This window comes from Oncorhynchus nerka, linkage group LG20 (genome assembly GCF_034236695.1).
Source record: "Oncorhynchus nerka isolate Pitt River linkage group LG20, Oner_Uvic_2.0, whole genome shotgun sequence".
Classification (NCBI taxonomy): Eukaryota; Metazoa; Chordata; class Actinopteri; order Salmoniformes; family Salmonidae; genus Oncorhynchus; species Oncorhynchus nerka.
Window position 1 is genome coordinate 35,659,667 of NC_088415.1, and position 23,149 is coordinate 35,682,815.

Here is a 23,149-nt window from a genome sequence, read left to right on the forward strand (position 1 = left end):
GGTATTTCTGTGTGTACAATCAATAAAGTGTCATGTCTTTTTCTCAAAGTTGTAATGCAGATCATTTAGTGACACTGGAATTCCGTCATTAAACATAGTGGAGACAGGACTTGTGTTAAATAATGGGTAAGCATGTAGTTATTTGTAATCTGGTAAGCACTGTATATATCTAAACAACTATAGAGCGTGATCTTAAGGAACAAAACGCACACAAAAGAAACACATGAATTCCATAATGACTCATTAGTGCACTGGCAGATGGAGAGCATCTGTGTTTCCTCGTTCCCACTCCATTCTACATTTAGAAACTCCTCTTTAATTACCATGGCAACACTTGGCTTAGTGGGTGATTTTCAGGTGTTATTGTTTTTTCAGAAAGGAAGATAAATAAGGACTTGCAAGCCTGGTCATGGTCAGCGCCCGCTGCTTAAACTAGGCTACTGGAGATCTTGTTTGATTTCTCACATCATGAGCAGCCGGAAAGGTGATACAAAATACTGTGTTATAAAGCAGATAGAATATAACTCCATAGATGTATTAGGCACTTTTAGATCCGTTGCCTGTCATGTTGGTGTAATGTGACAATAAAACACAATGGTAGTAGGCTTAATAGTATCAAACAGTGTGAAATGGTTTACAGATGTATGAGCGTCGAAACTGAAGCCCTGAAGCGTAGACTTGTTGGCAGTGCGGCTCGATTTTATTCTACAATATAATGTTGAAATGTTACACCTGCCCAGTGCCCACCTCCTAACCAACGTAGTAAAAGACGCAAGCATGCACACATTAGTGTAGTCTCTCTGTTATCCCTGTGGCAATCTCTGTAGTCCCCTAGGATAATGCAGCCATATGATTGGCCAGGCTGTCGAGCTCGTCATTACTCTATGTCCAATGACTTCTCTGACGTCTTTACGCTCCAGATGTCCCCGACGAGTTTATGACGTATTACAGCTATTCCCATCTCTTTACCCTTGTCCCCCGGTGGGCTGTTCAGAATGTAACGCCTCCCTCCCCCCACCCCTCTGATCCTCTTATCGACAAGCAGGCGGCCAAGATGGATGTTGTGAACCAGGTAGGGCTCTGGGATGAAAATCAGCAATATCAAACATTGTTTTCATTTAATTTAAATATCTGATGAGCCATCGTTTGGCACTCCTGCAGAATGCGCACTTTGACACTGTAGCAGTTTGGGGGAAACAATAGACCATCATCATAACAGGAGGAGGGCGCGCTGTGATTGTAAAGCCGCGGACCGTTAGTCTGAAATGCAGTGCTTCTAGTGGTCGTCTCATGTGAACGAATTGCCGAGCACTGACCGCAAAACACCGCAATAGAGGCGTGATAGATTGCATGTGGTTCAGCCAATTTTGCACCAGCAATGGACTGGTGCAGTGGAGCGGTTGGCTCATAAATAGACCATGGTCCAAAAGTCCAAAGAATTGGACAAGATACTCTGCGCAATTATTATTATTTTTGAACAGCATTTCAAAACACGCAGACAAATAGGCTCAACACATCCAGGTTATTATTTGAGCTGACAGCTATTGGTAGTAGGACATGCAGAGATAATTGCTCTGCACTGCACACAGCCACTGCTATTTAACTAATAGAATCGTTGACTGAATGTGTTGTGAGGGGGTTATTTGTCTCATAGTCTATCTATTAAGCCTATGTGTTGTGTGCAGGGCAGCCTATGTCATAGGGTGGAAAGGAGACTGAAAATCAAGCGACTGATCCTATTTTGTGAATACCGCAATATAAGACGTGATGCGTCTCTAAATGTAGCAAGGTTTATAATAGGCCCATCAATTTATTAGGGGCGGCAGACCGACCGGGGGTTAAAAGTAAAATATGGCGAGGTGAGTCGATAGTCTATGGCTTCGGCGTGGCGCTCACAGACCGACACGCCGCTTTCATTTGCGACTGATGGGGCGCATTCACCCGCACATGGCAAGGGTTTACAAATTATAGCAAAAACTAAGGGCCCACCCCGGTGACTTGAGCTTTTAGTTCTGTCTCAATTCCTAGTAGAGTGCTTGTCAGTCAAGCGTTGGGGAACAGAGAAACGTGTGTGATAAGCAGCTTTGTCTAATTCTAATACTGGCAGTCTATCGCTCTTCCTCCCTCTCTCGCTCTGTCTCTCCTTCCCTCTCCATCGTCTCCCCTAAACGATGTGTGCTTTGTCACCCGGCCTGTCGCGCCCCAAGTAAAACAATACAATTACTGTAGCGTACTAGCCTTTTGTGATGACCATGCGAACAAATGACAGCATGAGAAAGATTATCGTATCACCGCTCCCGAAAAATACATTGAAAATAATTGACAAGTCCAAACTCTGGGTTAACAACATATATGCTGACAATTCATGTAGGCATACACACTACAAGCATCCAATCGATCATTCGAGTCTGTCAGATAACCTATGTGTCCTGATGCTTGATTGTGCGCACGGCTTATGATTGTGAGTACTCATTCGAGTGTTTTAATTTGTAAAGAATCTAAGCTTTTCGATAAATTCTGAAGACAATGTTGATTTCTGTGTTGATAGTTGGTGGCCACCGGGCAGTTCACCATAATCAAACAGCCTTTGGGATTTATGAAAATCCTACAATGGGTAAGTTACCGTTTTCATACAATGTTTCATTATTTGGTTTATGATGGGAGTGAGCGTGTGAGATGTCAAAGTGCGCGCACGTATCCTTTCTGCGTGCATGCGTGGTTATGGAAGTCTACGGAGAGTATTACGTAGGACTATTGCATGCATAAAATCTCACTGTGATGGTTTCAACCAATACACTTAAAATCTATAAATGATAGGCTAATATATTATGCTATAGGTAGGCCCTGTTATAGTGATGCTGTGTCTCTGTACGGTGTCAGAACGTGTCCTTCTGTCACGCAGAGGTCAGAAAAAGCTACGTGAAGCTTTGTGCTCGTGACGACACACAGGCAGCGCGAGGCGGATGACACTGCCCATCCTCCTACTCCCTGCTGCTACTCGGTCACCACCGGCAAGCAGGTCTCTTGAAAGCTCGATGTCGTTTCAGTTATACCATGTTACTGTAATTCGATCATGGTAACTGTTACAAATCTCTGTTCAAATCATCCAGCCCACCGTTTCTGTCTCCTCCCCTGTGGAGTTTGTTGTGTAGACCTATCTGATCCACCATATGGTTCTCACAGCACCTTAACCTTTTGACCTGTAATCTATCTGGTGACCATATTTCATGCATTTAGGTGTAGTTACTATAGTTGCTTCTTTATGAGCTGTGTAGTTGCTCACTCCTAGGTCTAATCACATAGTGTTACCTTTTATTTTTAAATACAATTTCATGTTTTGGAAGTGCTGCATTGACGTTGCTGCAGCATCGCCTGAAACAGGCACTGTCCACTGTCAGGGGTTCTGAAATGTCAAATCGCAGGTTTTAATTGACCGCTCTCCATGGTGCTGAATCTGAATCTCCGCTGTAAGTGCTATTTGCTTACCTTTACAAGTCTGTTTACCTTTACAATTCTTCATGTTACAAAATCACCACAATGTTCTATATTATACACCTCGACCATCCGTTGTATTGTGCTGCAGCATGACCATCTTTGATGGACAATTCATGATGAATCTGTGATAAAGCATTCCACAGGCCAATATCACAAAATGTACTTGGCATGCACATCAATTCTTGATGTTCTCTTTTTTTTCTTTATTCAGTAACACTGGAGGCACAGTGTGACCCCTCTGCCAAAATGTTTTGTGCCAAGGGCTAGATCTATTCTTCTATGATGATAGGCTATCTCAATTCTACAAAGAAGAGTCTCATTGAATCTCACTGAGAATAATGATGTAAAGCAGGAATTACTGTAATAATTTGGACAAAATATGAATGTACTGTGCACTATGTATTCAATCTGTAATTAGGAACACCTCTCTAGCACTTTACACCTCTCTAACACCGCTTCTTTCTCAACTATTTGTAATTACAGCATAAGAACTAGCACACACATGCTAACTCAAAGAGATACACGCACACACACAAACACACACACACGCTGACGATACACAGCTATTACTCACCACTTACTCACACACACTGTCGCTAAACAGAACAAATCCATGTATGCCCTCATTGAGGAAGGTAAAAGTAATAACGTCGCTTCCTTCCATGTTCCATTTTGACTCACTTTGGTAGAACGCCACGACAATTGGTTGATTGAAAGAATAGGATGAATATATGAGAAGACACATAGACCTACATACACAAAGCAACATCAGATTATCATCAGAAGATACCCAAACAATGTTCTACTCTAATTCACAGCAGGACAGAATAACACAGGGCAGCAGAGACTGAGAGAACAAATCTGACAGAATGACTTTGTCTGTAGTCCTTCCCCGGGGGACTGCTAGTGCTTGAACATCACATCGCTGCTTCTCTGGGTCACATGGTTAACTAACCTCCATGGATACAGCAGCACACAGGCAGACCAGAGCATTCTACCCATTTACATTTACATTTACATTTAAGTCATTTAGCAGACGCTCTTATCCAGAGCGACTTACAAATTGGTGCATTCACCTTATGACATCCAGTGGAACAGTAGTGCATCTAAATCTTTTAAGGGGGGGGTGAGAGGGATTACTTTATCCTATCCTAGGTATTCCTTAAAGAGGTGGGGTTTCAGGTGTCTCCGGAAGGTGGTGATTGACTCCGCTGTCCTGGCGTCGTGAGGGAGTTTGTTCCACCATTGGGGGGCCAGAGCAGCGAACAGTTTTGACTGGGCTGAGCGGAACTGTACTTCCTCAGTGGTAGGGAGGCGAGCAGGCCAGAGGTGGATGAACGCAGTGCCCTTGTTTGGGTGTAGGGCCTGATCAGAGCCTGGAGGTACTGAGGTGCCGTTCCCCTCACAGCTCCGTAGGCAAGCACCATGGTCTTGTAGCGGATGCGAGCTTCAACTGGAAGCCAGTGGAGAGAGCGGAGGAGCGGGGTGACGTGAGAGAACTTGGGAAGGTTGAACACCAGACGGGCTGCGGCGTTCTGGATGAGTTGTAGGGGTTTAATGGCACAGGCAGGGAGCCCAGCCAACAGCGAGTTGCAGTAATCCAGACGGGAGATGACGAGTGCCTGGATTAGGACCTGCGCCGCTTCCTGTGTGAGGCAGGGTCGTACTCTGCGGATGTTGTAGAGCATGAACCTACAGGAACGGGCCACCGCCTTGATGTTAGTTGAGAACGACAGGGTGTTGTCCAGGATCACGCCAAGGTTCTTAGCGCTCTGGGAGGAGGACACAATGGAGTTGTCAACCGTGATGGCGAGATCATGGAACGGGCAGTCCTTCCCCGGGAGGAAGTGCAGCTCCGTCTTGCCGAGGTTCAGCTTGAGGTGGTGATCCGTCATCCACACTGATATGTCTGCCAGACATGCAGAGATGCGATTCGCCACCTGATCATCAGAAGGGGGAAAGGAGAAGATTAATTGTGTGTCGTCTGCATAGCAATGATAGGAGAGACCATGTGATGTTATGACAGAGCCAAGTGACTTGGTGTATAGCGAGAATAGGAGAGGGCCTAGAACAGAGCCCTGGGGGACACCAGTGTTGAGAGCACGTGGTGTGGAGACGGATTCTCGCCACGCCACCTGGTAGGAGCGACCTGTCAGGTAGGACGCAATCCAAGCGTGGGCCGCGCCGGAGATGCCCAACTCGGAGAGGGTGGAGAGGAGGATCTGATGGTTCACAGTATCGAAGGCAGCCGATAGGTCTAGAAGGATGAGAGCAGAGGAGAGAGAGTTAGCTTTAGCAGTGCGGAGCGCCTCCGTGATACAGAGAAGAGCAGTCTCAGTTGAATGACTAGTCTTGAAACCTGACTGATTTGGATCAAGAAGGTCATTCTGAGAGAGATAGCGGGAGAGCTGGCCAAGGACGGCACGTTCAAGAGTTTTGGAGAGAAAAGAAAGAAGGGATACTGGTCTGTAGTTGTTGACATCGGAGGGATCGACTGTGTAGGTTTTTTCAGAAGGGGTGCAACTCTCGCTCTCTTGAAGACGGAAGGGACGTAGCCAGCGGTCAGGGATGAGTTGATGAGCGAGGTGAGGTAAGGGAGAAGGTCTCCGGAAATGGTCTGGAGAAGAGAGGAGGGGATAGGGTCAAGCGGGCAGGTTGTTGGGCGGCCGGCCGTCACAAGACGCGAGATTTCATCTGGAGAGAGGGGGAGAAAGAGGTCAGAGCACAGGGTAGGGCAGTGTGAGCAGAACCAGCGGTGTCGTTTGACTTAGCAAACGAGGATCGGATGTCGTCGACCTTCTTTTCAAAATGGTTGACGAAGTCATCTGCAGAGAGGAGGAGGGGGGAGGGGGAGGAGGATTCAGGAGGGAGGAGAAGGTTGCAAAGAGCTTCCTAGGGTTAGAGGCAGATGCTTGGAATTTAGAGTGGTAGAAAGTGGCTTTAGCAGCAGAGACAGAAGAGGAAAATGTAGAGAGGAGGGAGTGAAAGGATGTCAGGTCCGCAGGGGAGGCGAGTTTTCCTCCATTTCCGCTCGGCTGCCCGGAGCCCTGTTCTGTGAGCTCGCAATGAGTCGTTGAGCCACGGAGCGGGAGGGGAGGACCGAGCCGGCCTGGAGGATAGGGGACATAGAGAGTCAAAGGATGCAGAAAGGGAGGAGAGGAGGGTTGAGGAGGCAGAATCAGGAGATAGGTTGGAGAAGGTTTGAGCAGAGGGAAGAGATGATAGGATGGAAGAGGAGAGAGTAGCGGGGGAGAGAGAGCGAAGGTTGGGACGGCGCGATACCATCCGAGTAGGGGCAGTGTGGGAAGTGTTGGATGAGAGCGAGAGGGAGAAGGATACAAGGTAGTGGTCGGAGACTTGGAGGGGAGTTGCAATGAGGTTAGTGGAAGAACAGCATCTAGTAAAGATGAGGTCGAGCGTATTTCCTGCCTTGTGAGTAGGGGGAAGGTGAGAGGGTGAGGTCAAAAGAGGAGAGGAGTGGAAAGAAGGAGGCAGAGAGGAATGAGTCAAAGGTAGACGTGGGGAGGTTAAAGTCGCCCAGAACTGTGAGAGGTGAGCCGTCCTCAGGAAAGGAGCTTATCAAGGCATCAAGCTCATTGATGAACTCTCAGAGGGAACCTGGAGGGCGATAAATGATAAGGATGTTAAGCTTGAAAGGGCTGGTAACTGTGACAGCATGGAATTCAAAGGAGGCGATAGACAGATGGGTAAGGGGAGAAAGAGAGAATGACCACTTGGGAGAGATGAGGATCCCGGTGCCACCACCCCGCTGACCAGAAGCTCTCGGGGTGTGCGAGAACACGTGGGCAGACGAAGAGAGAGCAGTAGGAGTAGCAGTGTTGTCTGTGGTGATCCATGTTTCCGTCAGTGCCAAGAAGTCGAGGGACTGGAGGGAGGCATAGGCTGAGATGAACTCTGCCTTGTTGGCCGCAGATCGGCAGTTCCAGAGGCTACCGGAGACCTGGAACTCCACGTGGGTCGTGCTCGCTGGGACCACCAGATTAGGGTGGCCGCGGCCACGCGGTGTGGAGCGTTTGTATGGTCTGTGCAGAGAGGAGAGAACAGGGATAGACAGACACATAGTTGACAGGCTACACAAGAGGCTACGCTAATGCAAAGGAGATTGGAATGACAAGTGGACTACACGTCTTGAGTGTTCAGAAAGTTAAGCTTACGTAGCAAGAATCTTATTGACTAAAATGATTAAAATGATACAGTACTGCTGAAGTAGGCTAGCTGGCAGAGGCTGCGTTGTTGACTATGTAGGCTAGCTGGCAGTGTCTGCGTTGTTGACACTACACTAATCAAGTCGTTCCGTTGAGTGTAATGGTTTCTACTGTGCTACTGTGCTGCTATTTGGGGCTAGCTGGCTAGCTAGCAGTGTTGATTTACGTTACGTTGCGTTAAAAGAACGACAATAGCTGGCTAGCTAACCTAGGAAATCGCTCAAGACTACACAATTATCTTTGATACAAAGACGGCTATGTAGCTAGCTATGTAGCTAGCTACGATCAAACAAATCAAGCCGTTGTACTTTAATGAAATGAAAAATTTGATACTACCTGTGGAGCGAAGCGAAATGCGACCGGATTGTTGAGTGCGGAAGTTCTGTTACGTTAAGGACGACAAATAGCTGGCTAGCTAACCTCGGTAAATTAAGATAATCACTCTAAAACTACACACTCTAACTACACAATTATCTTGGATACGAAGACAGCAAAGACAACTATGTAGCTAGCTAACACTACACTAATCAAGTCGTTCAGTTGAGTGTAAGTTGTGCTGCTAATCGGTAGACGGTGGACTAGCTAACGGTAGACGTTAGGTAGCTAGCTAGCTGCAGGGCGGTGTAGACTGCGTTAGGACGACGAAATACGATAATTACGCAATTATCTATGATACAAAGACGGCTATGTAGCTAGCTAAGAAGAAAAATTGCTAAGATTAGACAAATCAAACCGTTGTACTATAATGAAATGTAATGAAATGTAATACTACCTGCGGACCGAGTGCAGATGCGACCGCTCTGTTCTCAGAACGTAAACTTTCCAAGAACGTAAACTTTCCATTTACAAGTAGCTCCACGGTTGCATTACAGTAATTTAAGATAGGTCTAGCTAAAATCTCGGAAACCCGGAACTAAAACCTTGCGTAATTGCATCAGATGCTTGATTATGTTCTGGGGGTAGATGTTTAGGAAAAGATACTAACGAAACTAGCAGGGTCTCCACAACCTCCTAAACAGAAATTCTCAGCCAATGCACCGGAACTACTGTGACCTTACCATACTATATATGTTATGTAGTCTATCCACTACAGATTAGCCTGCCTATAATCATGCGTCATGTCAGTTCATTCATATGGCAATACAGTACCTGTACAGTACACACACACCTTGCTGCTCCTGATTTTCTGCATGTGTGATGGATTTGAAGGTCACATGGGTGTTATTGGTTTGAATTATTAATCTTCTGAAAGCAGAAGTCCTAGGGTGTTGCCCTCTGTACTACAGCGAGATAAATGGACTGTCACTATAGCCTAGATTCTTCTCTGTCACTATAGCCTAGATGTGTAGTGCGGAAAATATATGTTTGTGCTTTAGGATCCTCAACCCTGTTTTGTGTTTCTTTGAGAATGAATCAATGATGATTGTGTGTGTGTGTGTGTGTGTGTGTGTGTGTGTGTGTGTGTGTGTGTGTGTGTGTGTGTGTGTGTGCGTGTGTGTGTGTGAGAGAGATGGAGACAGCGAGTGTGTGTGTATGGGAGAGAGTATATGTGTATGTGTGCATTAGTGTGTGTGCGTGTGTATGACTCATTGCTGTTGTACTCTCTCTTGGGAGCTGTGTGCTGACGAAGCCTAGTTTTGATGGATGATGGGAGACACATTGAAATCTCCCCAAACAACCTTAAAGCTGTATAGAGAGTGGTTAACCACTGTGTCTACCATAACAACACCCTGCCCCAGGTTATGCTTGTGAAAGAGGGTTATTGTGTCTTAACCTGGGATTTACAGTTTACTGCTCAATTTACAGATTTGCTTTAGTGATTCATTCAGTGCATCGTTGTACTGTAAGACCAGTTTTCATACTGTGTGGTCAATACATTGACAGAGCTGGACTTCAATTGAGCTATCCATTGAATTGATAATAATGTATCCCTCAGATCTGTAACACTCTAGCCAGTACAGATGAACAGTTCCTCAAATGTCTACCTGGACTATTTGCACCCCCCTTTTTTTACGCTGCTGCTACTCACTGTTTATTATCTATGCATAGTCACTTTACCCCTACCTACATGTACATATTACCTCAATTACTTTGACTAACCTGAATCCTCGCACATTGACTCAGTATTGGTACCCCCCCGTATATAGCTTCGTTATTGTTATTTTATTGTGTTATTTAAAACAAAAAAAACGGGTTAATTTAGCAAATATTTTCTCACTCTGCACTGTTCGTTAAGGGCTTGTAAGTAAGCATTTCACGATATATTAGGCGCATGTGAGAAATATAATGTGATTTGATTTGAGTATTCTCTAAGTGGTTACAGGTGTTGCTCATCAAAGCTGCTGATTGTAGGAGTGTATAGTGTGATGAGTTTATATGTTAAAGCTTTGCAGACTTATTGCCTGGGCTCTCTGCCCACTCCACTGCCCCTTGCTTAGAGGAGGTGTGATTGGTTGAAGCTGTTAGTTCCATCACACTTTGGGTTCCTGCCAAACTCGGCAGCAGAAATAAGCTTGAGAGCATACAACCAGTACTTACATGTTGATGGCTAGACTTGTGGTCCTACAATGTCCATTTATACTCTTGTATCAATCAATATATTAACTTCAGTTATCCATTTACCCTCGTTTATTTAGGAATATCTGTGGTTTCAGTCTTGTCTGACTCAGCTATAAAATCTGATGAGCAGGTAGTTATAAACGGTGCTGATTCTAACTCAGAGAGTGTGTGTACTCGTGTGTTTTTTATTGGGGGGGGGTTAAATCAAATCAAATTTTCTTAGTCACATGCACCGAATACAACAGGTGTAGATCTGTATATCTTACAGTGAAATACTTACTTACAAGCCCTTAACCCACAATGCAGTTTAAATACAAAAATACAAAAAATACAAATATTAATTAAGAAATGGAAGTAACAGGTAATTAAATAGCAGCAGTAAAATAACAATAGCGAGACTATATACAGGGGGGTACCGGGACAGAGTCAATGTGCGGGGGCACCGGTTAGTCGAGGTAACTGAGGTAAGATGTACATGTAGGTAGAGTTATTAAAGTGACTATGCATAGATGGTAACAACAGAGAGTAGCAACAGAGTAGTAGTGTAAAGGGGGGGGGGGGCAATGCAAATAGTCTGGGCAGCCATTTGATTAGATGTTCAGGAGTCTTATAGCTTGGGGGTAGAAGTTGTTTAGAAGTCTCTTGGACCAAGACTTGGCGCTCTGGTACTGCTTGCCGTGTTGTAGCAGAGAGAACAGTCTATAACTAGGATGCTGGAGTCTTTGAAAATTTTTAGGGCCTTCCTCTGACACCGGCTGGTATAGAGGTCCTGTATGGCAGGAAGCTTTGCCCCAGTGATGTACTGGGCCGTACCCACAACCCTCTGTAGTGCCTTGCAGTCGGAGGCCGACCAGTTGCCATACCAGGCAGTGATGATGCAACCAGTCAGCTGCTCTCGATGGTGCAGCTGAAGAACCTTTTGAGGATCTGAGGACCCCATGCCAAATCTTTTCAGTCTCCCTAGGAAGAATAGGTTTTGTTGTGCCCTCTTCACAACTGTCTTGGTGTGCTTGGACCATGTTAGTTTGTTGGTGATGTGGACACCAAGGAACTTGAAGCTCTCAACCTGCTCCTCTAGAGCCCCATCGATGAGAATGGGGGAGGGGGGGGGGGGTGCTCGGTCATCTTTTTCCTGTAGTCCACAATCATCTCCTTTGTCTTGATCATGTTGAGGGAGAAGTTGTCCTGGCAGCACACAGCCAGCTCTCTCACCTCCTCCATGTAGGCAGTCCCGTCGTTGTCGGTGATCAAGCCTACCACTGTTGTGTCATTAGCAAACTTAATGATGGTGTTGAAGTCGTGCCTGGCAGTGCAGTAATAAGTGAACAGGGAGTACAGGAGGGGACTGAGCACACACCCTTGAGGGGACCATGTGTTGAGGATCAGCGTGGTGGATGTATTGTTACCTACCCTTACCACCTGGGGGCGGCCCGTTAGGAAGTCCAGGATCCAGTTGCAGAGGGAGGTGTTCAGTCCTAGGGTCCTTAGTTTATTAATGAGCTTCGAGGGCACTGTGGTGTTGAATGCTGAGCTGTAGTCAATGAATAGCATTCTCACATCGGTGTTCCTTTTGTCCAGGTGAGAAAGGGTAGTGTGGAGTGCAATAGAGATTGCATCATCTGTGGATCTGTTAGGGCGGTAAAGCAAATTGGAGTGGGTCTAGAGTTTCTGGGATAATGGTGTTGATGTGAGCCATGACCAGCCTTTCAAAGCACTTCATGGCTACAGACGTGAGTTCTATGGGTCGGTAGTCATTTAGGTAGATTACTATTGACTATGGTGGTCTGCTTGAAACATGTTGGTATTACAGACTCGGACAGGGAGAGTTTGAAAATGTCAGTGAAGACACTTGCCAGTTGGTCAGCGCATGCTCGCAGTACACGTCCTGGTAATCCATCTGGCCCTGCGGCCTTGTGAATGTTGACCTGTTTAAAGGTCTTACTCACATCGGCTGCGGACAGCGTGATCACACAGTCTTCCGGAACTGCTGGTGCTCTCATGCATGTTTCAGTGTTATTTTCCTCAAAGCAAGCATATAAGTAGTTTTGCTCACCTGATATGCTCGTGTCACTGGGCAGCTCTCTGCTGCGCTTCACTTTGTAGTCTGTAATGGTTTGCAAGCCCTGCCACATCCGACAAGCGTCAGAGCCGGTGTAGTACAATTCGATCTTAGTCTTGTATTGACGCTTTGCCTGTTTGATGGTTTGTCGGAGGGCATAGTGGGATATTATCAGCTTTAATATTGTCAGATTTAATATTGCAGATAGATAGATTGTGGCTTCCATCAATATAATTGTCTGCATAACTTCCAATCCCCCATATATACAGTACCTATAAGGGCACAAGGCGAGACCCATATGCAGACACAGGAGGCAGATGGTTGAGCTCCAATATTTATTATAACATAAGAGGTAGGCAGAAGGCAGGTCGGGTACAGGCAACAGTTCATTAACCAGGTCAGAGTCCAAACAGTACAGGGCGTTAGGTAGGTTCGAGGTCAGGGCAGGAAGAATGGTCAGGCAGGCGGGTTCTCTGTCAGGACAGGCAAGGGTCAAAACCAAGAGGTCTAGGAAAAACAGAGACTGTGAAAAATAGAAGCTAGGAGATAAACGCTGGTTGACTTGGCAAACAAGACTAACTGGCACAGAGAGACAGAAAACACAGGGATAAATACACTGGGGGTGATGAGCGACACCTGTAGGGGGTGGAGACAAGCACAAGGACAGGTGAAACAGATCAGGGCGTGACAGTACCAGTCAGTTTGAACACCTACTCATTCAAATCAAATCAAATCAAATCTAATGTATTTATATAGCCCTTCGTACATCAGCTGATATCTCAAAGTGCTGTACAGAAACCCAGCCTAAAACCCCAAACAGCAAGCAATGCAGGTGTAGAAGCACGGTGGCTAGGAAAAACTCCCTAGAAAGGCCAAAACCTAGGAAGAAACCTAGAGAGGAACCAGGCTATGTGGGGTGGCCAGTCCTCTTCTGGCTGTGCCGGGTGGAGATTATAACAGAACATGGCCAAGATGTTCAAATGTTCATAAATGACCAGCATGGTCGAATAATAATAAGGCAGAACAGTTGAAACTGGAGCAGCAGCACGGTCAGGTGGACTGGGGACAGCAAGGAGTCATCATGTCAGGTAGTCCTGGGGCATGGTCCTAGGGCTCAGGTCAGTTGAAACTGGAGCAGCAGCACGGCCAGGTGGACTGGGGACAGCAAGGAGTCATCATGTCAGGTAGTCCTGGGGCATGGTCCTAGGGCTCAGGTCCTCCGAGAGAGAGAAAGAAAGAGAGATGGAGAGAATTAGAGAACGCACACTTAGATTCACACAGGACACCGAATAGGACAGGAGAAGTACTCCAGATATAACAAACTGACCCTAGCCCCCCGACACATAAACTACTGCAGCATAAATACTGGAAGCTGAGACAGGAGGGGTCAGGAGACACTGTGGCCCCATCCGAGGACACCCCCGGACAGGGCCAAACAGGAAGGATATAACCCCACCCACTTTGCCAAAGCACAGCTCCCACACCACTAGAGGGATATCTTCAACCACCAACTTACCATCCTGAGACAAGGCTGAGTATAGCCCACAAAGATCTCCGCCATGGCACAACCCAAGGGGGGGCGCCAACCCAGACAGGACGACCACATCAGTGAATCAACCCACTCAGGTGATGCACCCCCTCCAGGGACGGCATGAGAGAGCCCCAGTAAGCCAGTGACTCAGCCCCTGTAATAGGGTTAGAGGCAGAGAATCCCAGTGGAAAGAGGGGAACCGGCCAGGCAGAGACAGCAAGGGCGGTTCGTTGCTCCAGAGCCTTTCCGTTCACCTTCCCACTTCTGGGCCAGACTACACTCAATCATATGACCCACTGAAGAGATGAGTCTTCAGTAAAGACTTAAAGGTTGAGACCGAGTTTGCGTCTCTGACATGGGTAGGCAGACCGTTCCATAAAAATGGAGCTCTATAGGAGAAAGCCCTGCCTCCAGCTGCTTAGAAATTCTAGGGACAATTAGGAGGCCTGCGTCTTGTGACCGTAGCGTACGTGTAGGTATGTACGGCAGGACCAAATCAGAGAGATAGGTAGGAGCAAGCCCATGTAATGCTTTGTAGGTTAGCAGTAAAACCTTGAAATCAGACCTTGCTTTGACAGGAAGCCAGTGTAGAGAGGCTAGCACTGGAGTAATATGATCACATTTTTTGGTTCTAGTCAGGATTCTAGCAGCCGTATTTAGCACTAACTGAAGTTTATTTAGTGCTTTATCCGGGTAGTCGGAAAGTAGAGCATTGCAGTAGTCTAACCTAGAAGTGACAAAGCATGGATTAATTTTTCTGCATCATTTTTGGACAGAAAGTTTCTGATTTTTGCAATGTTACGTAGATGGAAAAAAGCTGTCCTTCAAATAGACTTGATATGTTCTTCAAAAGAGAGATCAGGGTCCAGAGTAACGCCGAGGTCCTTCACAGTTTTATTTGAGACGACTGTACAACCATTAAGATTAATTGTCAGATTCAACAGAAGATCTCTTTGTTTCTTGGGACCTAGAACAAGCATCTCTGTTTTGTCCGAGTTTAAAAGTAGAAAGTTTGCAGCCATCCACTTCCTTATGTCTGAAACACAGGCTTCTAGCGAGGGCAATTGTGGGGCTTCACCATGTTTCATTTCAAGGGTTTTTCTTTATTTTCACTATTTTATACATTGTGGAATACTAGTGAAGACATCAAAACTTTGAAATAACATGGAATAATTTAGTAACCAAAAAAGTGTTAAACAAATCAAAATATTTGAGATTTTATTTTAAGTTTTAGATTCTTCAAAGTAGCCGCCCTTTGCATTGATGACAGCTTTGCACACTCTTGACATTCTCTCAACCAGCTTCACCTGGAATGCTTTTTCAAAAGTCTTGAAGGAGTTCCCACATATGCTGAGTACTTGTTGCCTGCTTTTTCTTCACTCTGTGGTCCAACTCATCCCAAACCATCTCAATTGAGTTGAGGTTGGGTGGTTGTGGAGGCCAGGTCAACTGATGCAGCACCCCAGCACGCTCCTTCTTGGTCAAATAGCGCTTACACAGCCTGTAGGTGTGTTAGGTCATTGTCCTGTTGAAAAACAAATGATAATCCCACGAAGTGCAAACCAGATGGGATGGCGTATCGCTGCAGAATGCTGTGGTAGTCATACTGTGCCTTGAATTCTAAATAAATCACAGACAGTGTCCCCAGCAAAGCACTCTCACACCATCATACCTCATCCTCCATGCTTCATGATGGGAATCCCACATGCGGAGATCATCCGTTCACGTACTCTGTGTCTCACAAAGACACTGCGGTTGGAACCCAAAATCTCGGTGTCTCACAAAGACACTGCGGTTGGAACCCAAAATCTCAAATTTGGACTCATCAGACCAAAGGACAGATTTCCACCGGTCTAATGTCCATTGCTCATGTTTCTTAGCCCAATCAAGTCTCTCCTTATTGGTGTACTTAAGTAGTGATTTCTTTGCAGCAATTTGACCATGAAGGCCTGATTCACACAATCTCCTCTGAACAATTGATGTTGAGATGTCTGTTACTTGAACTCTGTGAAACATTTATTTGGGCTGTAATTTCTGAGGCTGGTAACTCTAATGAACTAACCCTCTGCAGCAGAGGTAACTCTGGGTCTTCCTTTCCTGTGGTGGTCCTCACGAGAGCCAGTTTAATCATAACGCTTGATCGTTTCTGTGACTGCACTTGAAGAAAGTTTTGAAATTTTCCGGATTGACTGACCTTCATGTCTTAAAGTAATGATAGACTGTCATTTCTCTTTGCTTATTTGAGCTGTTCTTGCCATAATATGGACTTGGTCTTTTACCAAATAGGGCTATCTACTGTATACCACCCCTACCTTGTCACAACACAACTGATTGGCTCAAACACATTGAGAAGGAAAGAAATTCCACAACTGGACTTTTAACAAGGCATACCTGTTAATTTAAATGTATTCCAGGTGACTACCTCAAATCAAATCAAATTTATTTGTCACATACACATGGTTAGCAGATGTTAATGCGAGTGTAGCGAAATGCTTGTGCTTCTAGTTCCGACAATGCAGTAATAACCAACAAGTAATCTAACCTAACAATTCCAAAACTACTACCGTATACACACAAGTGTAAAGGGATAAAGAATATGTACATAAAGATATATGAATGAGTGATGGTACAGAACGGCATAGGCAAGATGCAGTAGATGGTATCTAGTACAGTATAAACATATGAGATGAGTAATGTAGGGTATGTAAACAAAGTGGCATAGTTTAAAGTGGCTAGTGATACATGTATTACATAAAGATGCAGTAGATGATATAGAGTACAGTATATACATATACATATGAGATGAGTAATGTAGGGAATGTAAACATTATATTAAGTAGCATTGTTTAAAGTGGCTAGTTATATATTTTACATCAATTTCCATCAATTCCCATTATTAAAGTGGCTGGAGTTGAGTCAGTGTGTTGGCAGCAGCCACTCAATGTTAGTGGTAGCTGTTTAACAGTCTGATGGCCTTGAGATAGAAGCTGTTTTTCAGTCTCTCGGTCCCTGCTTTAATGCACCTGTACTGACCTCTCCTTCTGGATGATAGCGGGGTGAACAGGCAGTGGCTCGGGTGGTTGTTGTCCTTGATGATCTTTATGGCCTTCCTGTGACATCGGGTGGTGTTGGTGTCCTGGAGGGCAGGCAGTTTGCCCCCGGTGATGCGTTGTGCAGACCTCACTACCCTCTGGAGAGCCTTACGGTTGTGGGCGGAGCAGTTGCCGTACCAGGCGGTGATACAGCCCAACAGGATGCTCTCGATTGTGCATCTGTAGAAGTTTGTGAGTTCTTTTGGTGACAAGCCAAATGTCTTCAGCCTCCTGAGGTTGAAGAGGTGCTGCTGCGCCTTCTTCACGACGCTGTCTGTGGTGGTGGACGAATTCAGTTTGTCCGTGATGTGTACGCCGAGGAACTTAAAACTTACTACCCTCTCCACTACTGTCCCATCGATGTGGATAGGGGGGTGCTCCCTCTGCTGTTTCCTGAAGTCCACAATCATCTCCTTTGTTTTGTTGACGTTGAGTGTGAGGTTATTTTCCTGACACCACACTCCGAGGGCCCTCACCTCCTCCCTGTAGGCCGTCTCGTCGTTGTTGGTAATCAAGCCTACCACTGTAGTGTCGTACGTAAACTTGATGATTGAGTTGGAGGCGTGCATGGCCACGCAGTCATGGGTGAACAGGGAGTACAGGAGAGGGCTCAGAACGCACCCTTGTGGGGCCCCAGTGTTGAGGATCAGCGGGGTGGAGATGTTGTTACCTACCCTCACCACCTGGGGGCGGCCCGTCAGGAAGTCCAGTACCCAGTTGCATAGGGCGGGGTCGAGACCCAGGGTCTCGAGCTTGATGACCTCATGAAGTTGGTTGAGAGAATGCCAAGAGTGTGCAAAGCTGTCAACAAGATAAAGGGTGGCTACTTTGAAGAATCTCAGATATAAATATATTTGGATTTTTTTAACACTTTTTTGGTTACTACATGATTCTATATATGTTATTTCATAGTTTTGATGTATTCACTATTATTCTACAATGTAGAAAATAGTCAAATAAAGAACCCCCCACAAAAAAAACTTTTGACGGAGGATAAGTTCAATAAAGTTACCAGCCTCAGAAGTTGCAGCCTCAAATAAATGCTTCACAGAGTAACATACACATCTAAATATCAACTGTTCAGAAGGGACTGTGTGAATCAGGCCTTCATGGTCTAATTGCTACAAAGAAATCACTACTTAAGGACACCAATAAAAAGAAGAGACCAAAATAACATGAGCAATGGTCATTAGACTGGTGAAAATCTGTCCTTTGGTCTGATGAGTCCAAATGTGAGATTTTGGGTTCCAACAGCCATGTCTTTGTGAGACACCGAGTAGGTGAACGGATTATCTCCACATGTGTGGTTCCCACCGTGAAGCATGGAGGAGGAGGTGTGATGGTGTGGGGGTGCTTTGCTGGTGATACTGTTGGTGATTTATTTAGAATTCACGGCACACTTAACCAGCATGGCTACCACAGCATTCCACAGCATTCCACAGCTAACACAGAATTCTTCCATCCCATCGGCTTTGTGGTTAGTGGGACTATCATTTGTTTCAATTCAAATCAAATCAAATTTTCTTGGTCACATACACATGGTTAGCAGATGCTTGTTGCAACCAGCAAATCAGTGTGAACAGACAAAGCATCTTAATTAACCAGGCCTTGAAGTTCTTGTTTGTTGCATATCAAGGAAAATGATGATCATCTATGTTACTGTGAATAATAGACTACAATCTTACAAGAGGATCATTTGGCAAACGTTGTGAATTTAGAGTAACTATGTTGAAGGATGTGGGAGAGCTAAGTAGCCTGGTGCTAGATCTGCCTGTTCTTCTAACTAAAAGTATCATCCTCTCCCCTCACACTCCTCTACAATCATTATTAAAACCTGTTGATAAGGAGAGGAAGTGGAGGAGGTGTGACTGTGTTAGTGCTGTAGATATAAATGAGACGAGGAAATAAGTTAGGAGTACCATCTGTACTGTTTTTCATCAATAGAGAAGTGTGGATGAATCTGTGTATATTTGAAGGCTCGACAAAGCCATGTTGAAATATATTCTGAGTATTTACAGCAATTGTATTCCAGAGTATGAGAGCAGATTGGTATACAGATAGGTGCACTTGTCCGTGTGTGTGTATTTTTGCAGCTGCTCACACATGCGTCCATGACTGTGTGTGACTGTGTGTGTACAGTAGCCCTGTGCAGCGTCCTTTAGCGACAGATGGAGGAGCACCTCCGTCAGATTAATAGCCGGATTTTCCATCCAATCGGATCTGGCCTGCAGGGAAGGGAGGGTGTGGTAAAAATAGCTGGCTTTCTAATCTCCTATGTGTGAGAGTGTGTCTATGTGCACGCTCGTGTGTGTGTAAGAGAGTAGATAAGCGTTCACGTGCACAAGCGCTGGGTTTAAAGTACTCTACTACTGTAGTAATGTAGCCTGATGCCAAGAGTAGATCATAACTTATTTGGTACAACAGATAGGACATCCATATCAACCAAACATGTTATTTTACATTTCTTGTATTTTCTTAATAGCTCAAGTGCACAACTTTAGGTGTCGGGGTAACCATGGCAACAAGTGTAGCTCTGTAACCTGGCGATATAGCCACATTGATTTGCACTCTGGGTGCCTTTGTCAACAGCCTGCTGTGATTGGTGGAACATTGGAGTGCAGAAGACACAGCAGGTGGTGAAACCACAGTGTCAGCTTCTTCAGTAACAGTAGACCTTTAGCGGGGGTTGCCATTATACTGCATGGACTTTCCTTTCATCAACACCTATTTCAGACCAAACTAGGGTTATGCTAATTCCTAGACAGAGCACAATCTCCAAAGACTCATTCCAGTATAAGTGCAATTTAATATAAGTATTTAGCTTCTCCCCACATTTCTTATTTAATAGAAGCATTTTGTTTCTCCCCACATGTCTCATTTATTAGATGTATTTTGCTTCTCCCCACATTTCTCATTTATTATGTCACTGTCTTCCTCCTCTTCATCTGAAGAGGAGAGGCGAGAAGGATCGGAGGACCAAAACGCGGCGTGGTTTGTGTTCATCTTGATATTTAATAAAGAAAACACTGAACACTGAAACACACTATACATATTAGATGTATTTTGCTTCTCCCCACATTTCTCATTTATTAGATGTATTTTGCTTCTCCCCACATGTCTCATCCTTACAACCCTATTTTTTCCCCATTCCTTTGATCTCACTACTAAATTGTTCAGCCTCTTCTCTTTCACTTTCCTTTAACTTTGACGTCCTGTCTCTAACTCTTCTCATCTTCTCTCCCCCCCCTGTATCTTTCAGATCTTTGCTATCTTTGCTTTCTCGACATGCGGCAGCTACTCTGGCATGTTCAAGATGAGTGTGGAGTGTAAAAACCGGTCAGAGAGTGACCTGAGCATTGAGGTGGAGTTTGAGTATCCATTCAGGTCAGTAAGCCTAATCAGTCACACGTAGCCCCCTGAACCCACACAAATATGGTTTGTCGGTCATTTTTACAGTACCACTGGGCTGCAAACGTCATGGATGGAATATTAATCTATATTAAACTATATTAACCCAATTTGACGTCTCTCTTCCTCTCTCTCTCTCTCTCTCTCTCTCTCTGATTCCCATCTTCTCTGTCTTTCTCTGTCCCTTGTCCTTGCCAGGCTACATCAGGTGTACTTCGATGCCCCAACCTGTAAGGGGGAAAGCCCTGAGCGTCTGTTCCTGATCGGAGACTACTCCTCCTCAGCTGAGTTCTTTGTCACCGTCGGTGTCTTCTCCTTCCTCTACTCCATGGCAGCCCTTTCTGTGTACGTTTTCGTTCTGGAGAAATACCGTGAAGGCTGCAAGGGAGCCCAGATTGTGAGTTTGTCTTTCAATCTTCTTGTATCTAGTAGGCATCTTCCAAACCATATTCCACTACCTCTGCTACTATTATTCATATTCTAGTAATGATAATGACGTTAATGATGATGACGCTGATGAGATTGATTACATTTCTGTTGAGGATTTGAGATTGATGATGATGCATGTGTCTCATGATTTATAACTTGATGCTCCTCAGGACTTCGTTGTGACGTCTGTGTTCACCTTCTTCTGGCTGGTGGCTTCTTCTGCCTGGGCTAAAGGTTTGTCGGATGTGAAGGCAGCCACCGACCCAGACAAGGTCCTCTTACTGATCGAGGCCTGCGACGAACCGGAGAACCGCTGCCGTGAAGTCCACGACCCTGTCGTCTCTGGTCTCAACACATCTGTGGTAAGTTTTTCAGGATTGGTGTATTTAGTAAAAGTGCTGACTGCTGAGGATATGACAGAAAAAAACTGTACTACTACATATTGACTTCTTCTTCTTCTTTTTTTCAATTCATCCCCCAGGCGTTTGGCTTCCTGAACTTGATCCTGTGGGGAGGAAACCTGTGGTTCGTGTTCAAAGAGACCGGCTGGATGGCAGCCTTCGGAGGCACGTATGCACCTTCCCAGGAGAAGGCGCCTGCTCCAGAGTCCTTTGGCCAGGAAGGCTATGGGCAAGAGGGCTACGCACAACAGGGGGACGCCTATGCCGGCACCCAGGGAGGCTACCAGCCTGACTATGGCCAGGGCGGATACACCGAGGGAGGCGGAGACTATCAGCAGGGGGGATACGAACAGCAGCCCACCTCCTTTGCCAATCAGATGTGAGCTGGTCCACCCTACAGCATCTGGAAGCTGGTGAGTGTCAGTACATATGTTGGAGCAACACTGAGAATTCCCGAGGTAATCGACTGAGAAATACTGTATAAATGTTACTCTTCCAAAGGGAATACAGACTATGTGGCTTTATGTATACATTAGTTGTAATTTATTTATTTATTTCTCTCTCTCTCTCTCTCTCTCTCTCTCTCCTCTCTCGCTCTCTCTCTCCTTCTCTCTCTCTCTCTCTCTCTCCAGGGCCACCCTGTGATTTGGGAGTGTGGTGCCTGACCACCATCCACAATTCCCCACTCCTCTGTTTGTCTGTTTGTGCATCTGTGAGTTGACAAGAGGAGGGAGGGATGGAAGACGGTGGGGTCTTGGGAGGGGAATTTAGCAACACCGTGTCCGTTTGGGTTATTTTGGTGAGCGGGAAATGGGTCCTTACAGTAACATGCTGTTTCTTCTGTTGATGTATTTAACTGTAGAAGACAACAGGGGGTTTTCCATTTGGTCATATGAGGAAAAACTTGAATACAATATACAAAAAACTACAAAGATCAATCTTATAAGGGAATAACACTTAAATGGACAATAATGGTAGTAGTATTTAAGAATGTATTTGTCTGTGCTGTGTAAATATCAACATATTAATATATAAATATATGTACACAGTTGAAAAATTGTGCACTCCATATTAGTTGTTATACAACAAATGTAGAGCGCAGAGTTATTCAATTGTATTTATTTCAGTTCTGTTTATAGGTCACATAGTTCTACCCTCATCGTGCTCTAATATTTATGTTGTGTGTTTATTTTATTTCCCAATATTCGTTTTTATTTCTCATTTTGATGTTTTTGTTTATTCATTTTCAGAATAGAGTTACCTCTTTTCTATTTTCTCATTGCGCTTTTTTATTTGTTCAACATTACTGAATGAGTTTGTGACTGTGACAGCAGTGGAGAGGTGTTAGCAGTGATTTATGTGTTTAACATAGGTTACATTCATTACAACTTGTGTTCATTGCCGTTTTATGTTTTTCCATCAAAATATTTCTCAAGCAATGATTTGGCTATGTTTGTTCCAGAGAATCTCTTAAAAGCTGTAAAAAGTCAAAAATGCATCTAGGATAATGAAAAAGTAGTTAGCACGGTAGCACTTGGTATTTTGCTAATATTATGCTGTTCCTAAAAACTGCTGTACGTAGTGTTCTATCAGCACTCTTAGAGATGATGTGAGGTTGTGAATCAGGGAAGACAACTGATGTTGAGGGGCATCACTTTTTTTATTTGGATTGTAATGTAGTTTAGAAATCGGCATCTGAAAAATTTGGTCCAGAACCCATTCCTGTTTTAATATAGTCTAGGGATGAGTCATCAGACAGAGTTAGTCATCATGTTTAATCACCATTTATAATGCTCGTCTGATCATAACGCATGCAAATATTTACACAGAAAAAAAATCAGTATGGCACAATTTGCGCCGTTTTCAAGACCATACACAAGCCATAGGAAATAATGATAGTACTTTTAACATATTAATATAGCCAACTGAGGTGTTCTGAACAGTATCTT

The 23,149-nt window shown here is 44.9% G+C and overlaps 1 protein-coding gene across 1 annotated transcript; it reads left to right on the forward strand.

Moving 5' to 3' along the window:
* The first annotated feature begins 1,011 nt into the window (after positions 1 to 1,011).
* LOC115102374 (synaptophysin-like) lies at positions 1,012 to 21,921 on the forward strand. Its single transcript, XM_065005444.1, has 7 exons — positions 1,012 to 1,072; positions 2,549 to 2,614; positions 20,222 to 20,346; positions 20,569 to 20,767; positions 20,970 to 21,161; positions 21,281 to 21,613; positions 21,833 to 21,921. Exons 1-6 carry the CDS (start codon positions 1,055 to 1,057, stop codon positions 21,581 to 21,583), a joined length of 903 nt encoding a protein of 300 aa, XP_064861516.1. The 5' UTR covers positions 1,012 to 1,054; the 3' UTR covers positions 21,584 to 21,613; positions 21,833 to 21,921.
* The last annotated feature ends 1,228 nt before the right edge of the window (positions 21,922 to 23,149 follow it).